Source organism: Orycteropus afer, unplaced genomic scaffold (assembly GCF_000298275.1).
Source record: "Orycteropus afer afer isolate SDZICR_OR568_19922 unplaced genomic scaffold, OryAfe1.0 scaffold00349, whole genome shotgun sequence".
Classification (NCBI taxonomy): Eukaryota; Metazoa; Chordata; class Mammalia; order Tubulidentata; family Orycteropodidae; genus Orycteropus; species Orycteropus afer.
In genome coordinates, this window is record NW_006921936.1 from 1,191,920 (window position 1) to 1,193,205 (window position 1,286).

Sequence of the window (1,286 nt, forward strand, 5' to 3'; positions counted from 1 at the left end):
ACACATGTCCATTTCTGTGTCTCTGGGCGGGCACTCCAAGGAACAGGTGTCAGCAGGTGTCTCCTTCTCTCTCCCAGCAGGTGTATTGTTAGCTCAGGTCAGGTGCAGCATAGCTATGTTTGTTCTCTCTCTGGGTGTGGCTTTTCTTGGTTGGGTCTGGTCCCCTGTGCTTACTGGTCCAGCTCTCAATCAGCAGCTTTGGGAAAACCCTGGGGCAGTACCTGGGTTAGGCTGGCATTACAACAGAACTTGAGACAAAACTATTTTACAGGCAACTTCTGTATGTTGCAGGCCAAACCTCTGTGGGCAACCTCTTGACCTTTTGGACAGGCCTCCTCTCAGCCCTCTCCTGCCTGGCCTCCTCTCGGCCTCCTCAGGACAGGCTTCCTCTTGGCCTTAGGGTTAAAGCTCTCAGTACAGCTGGGAAATCTGCTGCTGCCAAAGACACAACAGCTTGGCCCCCATATCGCTGCTTCCCTTGCTCAGGCATCTTCCTGCAAGGGCTGGATTGCAGTTGATTCCCCTTTATAGGACATCCAACTCCACTGGTGTCCTCCTGTCCAGAGATGCTCAGCTCCATTAGCGACCTACTGACAAGAAGTATACAGCTCTGCTCTGTGGGCCGATCTTGTCCACCACTGCCATCTTCTTCTCTTATCTATGGGGCAACTTTGCCCAACACCACTACCCTAACTGCTCTCTCTGCTTCTTCTGGGCCTCTTGCTGTGGGCTGTGCCTCTGGGTCCTTTCTGGGCCTTTCTGCCACTGGCTCTGCTGCTGTTTTGCATCTCTAAGTATCTTGGTATAGTTTTTCTCTGTCTTCAGTGTTACCATCTCCCTGTTATAGCTGTTAACCTTTTCATTTGGATCTTGGAGGTTACCAACACAGGGACCTCAGGTTCAAAGGATGCTCTTCTCTCCAGGCTCTTGATCCCTCAAAAAAAATAAAAAAGTCTGTGAAATTGGGTACTGGTCCAGCTCTCCACCACTCTACCAGCAGCTTGGGGAAAACCCTGAGTCAGATCCAGGGTTAAGCTGACATAGAAAAATTCCTTATCAATTTCAAGGCACAGTTTTTGTAAACCAATTCCTAAGGTGGATTGTAAAGCAACCAATCATATTGGGTGGATTACAAGCCATTTACGTGGATAAAAAAAAAAAAAAAAAAAAAATCTTTTAGCAGATTAAGGTCCAGCCAATCATTTTGGGAGAATTTGCAAACCCAGGACCTAAAGGGCTACATAAAGGATACCCACTGAATTATAGGAAGGCAGGAAATGAAGAGC

The 1,286-nt window shown here is 48.1% G+C and overlaps 1 protein-coding gene across 1 annotated transcript in view; it reads right to left on the bottom strand.

Annotated features, from left to right (window-relative positions):
* Positions 1–580, bottom strand: part of TSPAN19 (tetraspanin 19) — a 29,251-nt gene extending 28,671 nt beyond the window's left edge. Inside the window, exon 1 of the mRNA XM_007952583.1 lies at positions 419–580. Within this exon, the coding sequence (XP_007950774.1) occupies positions 419–580 (162 nt within the window). The remainder of the gene's footprint in view (positions 1–418) is intronic.
* Positions 581–1,286: the final 706 nt, after the last annotated feature.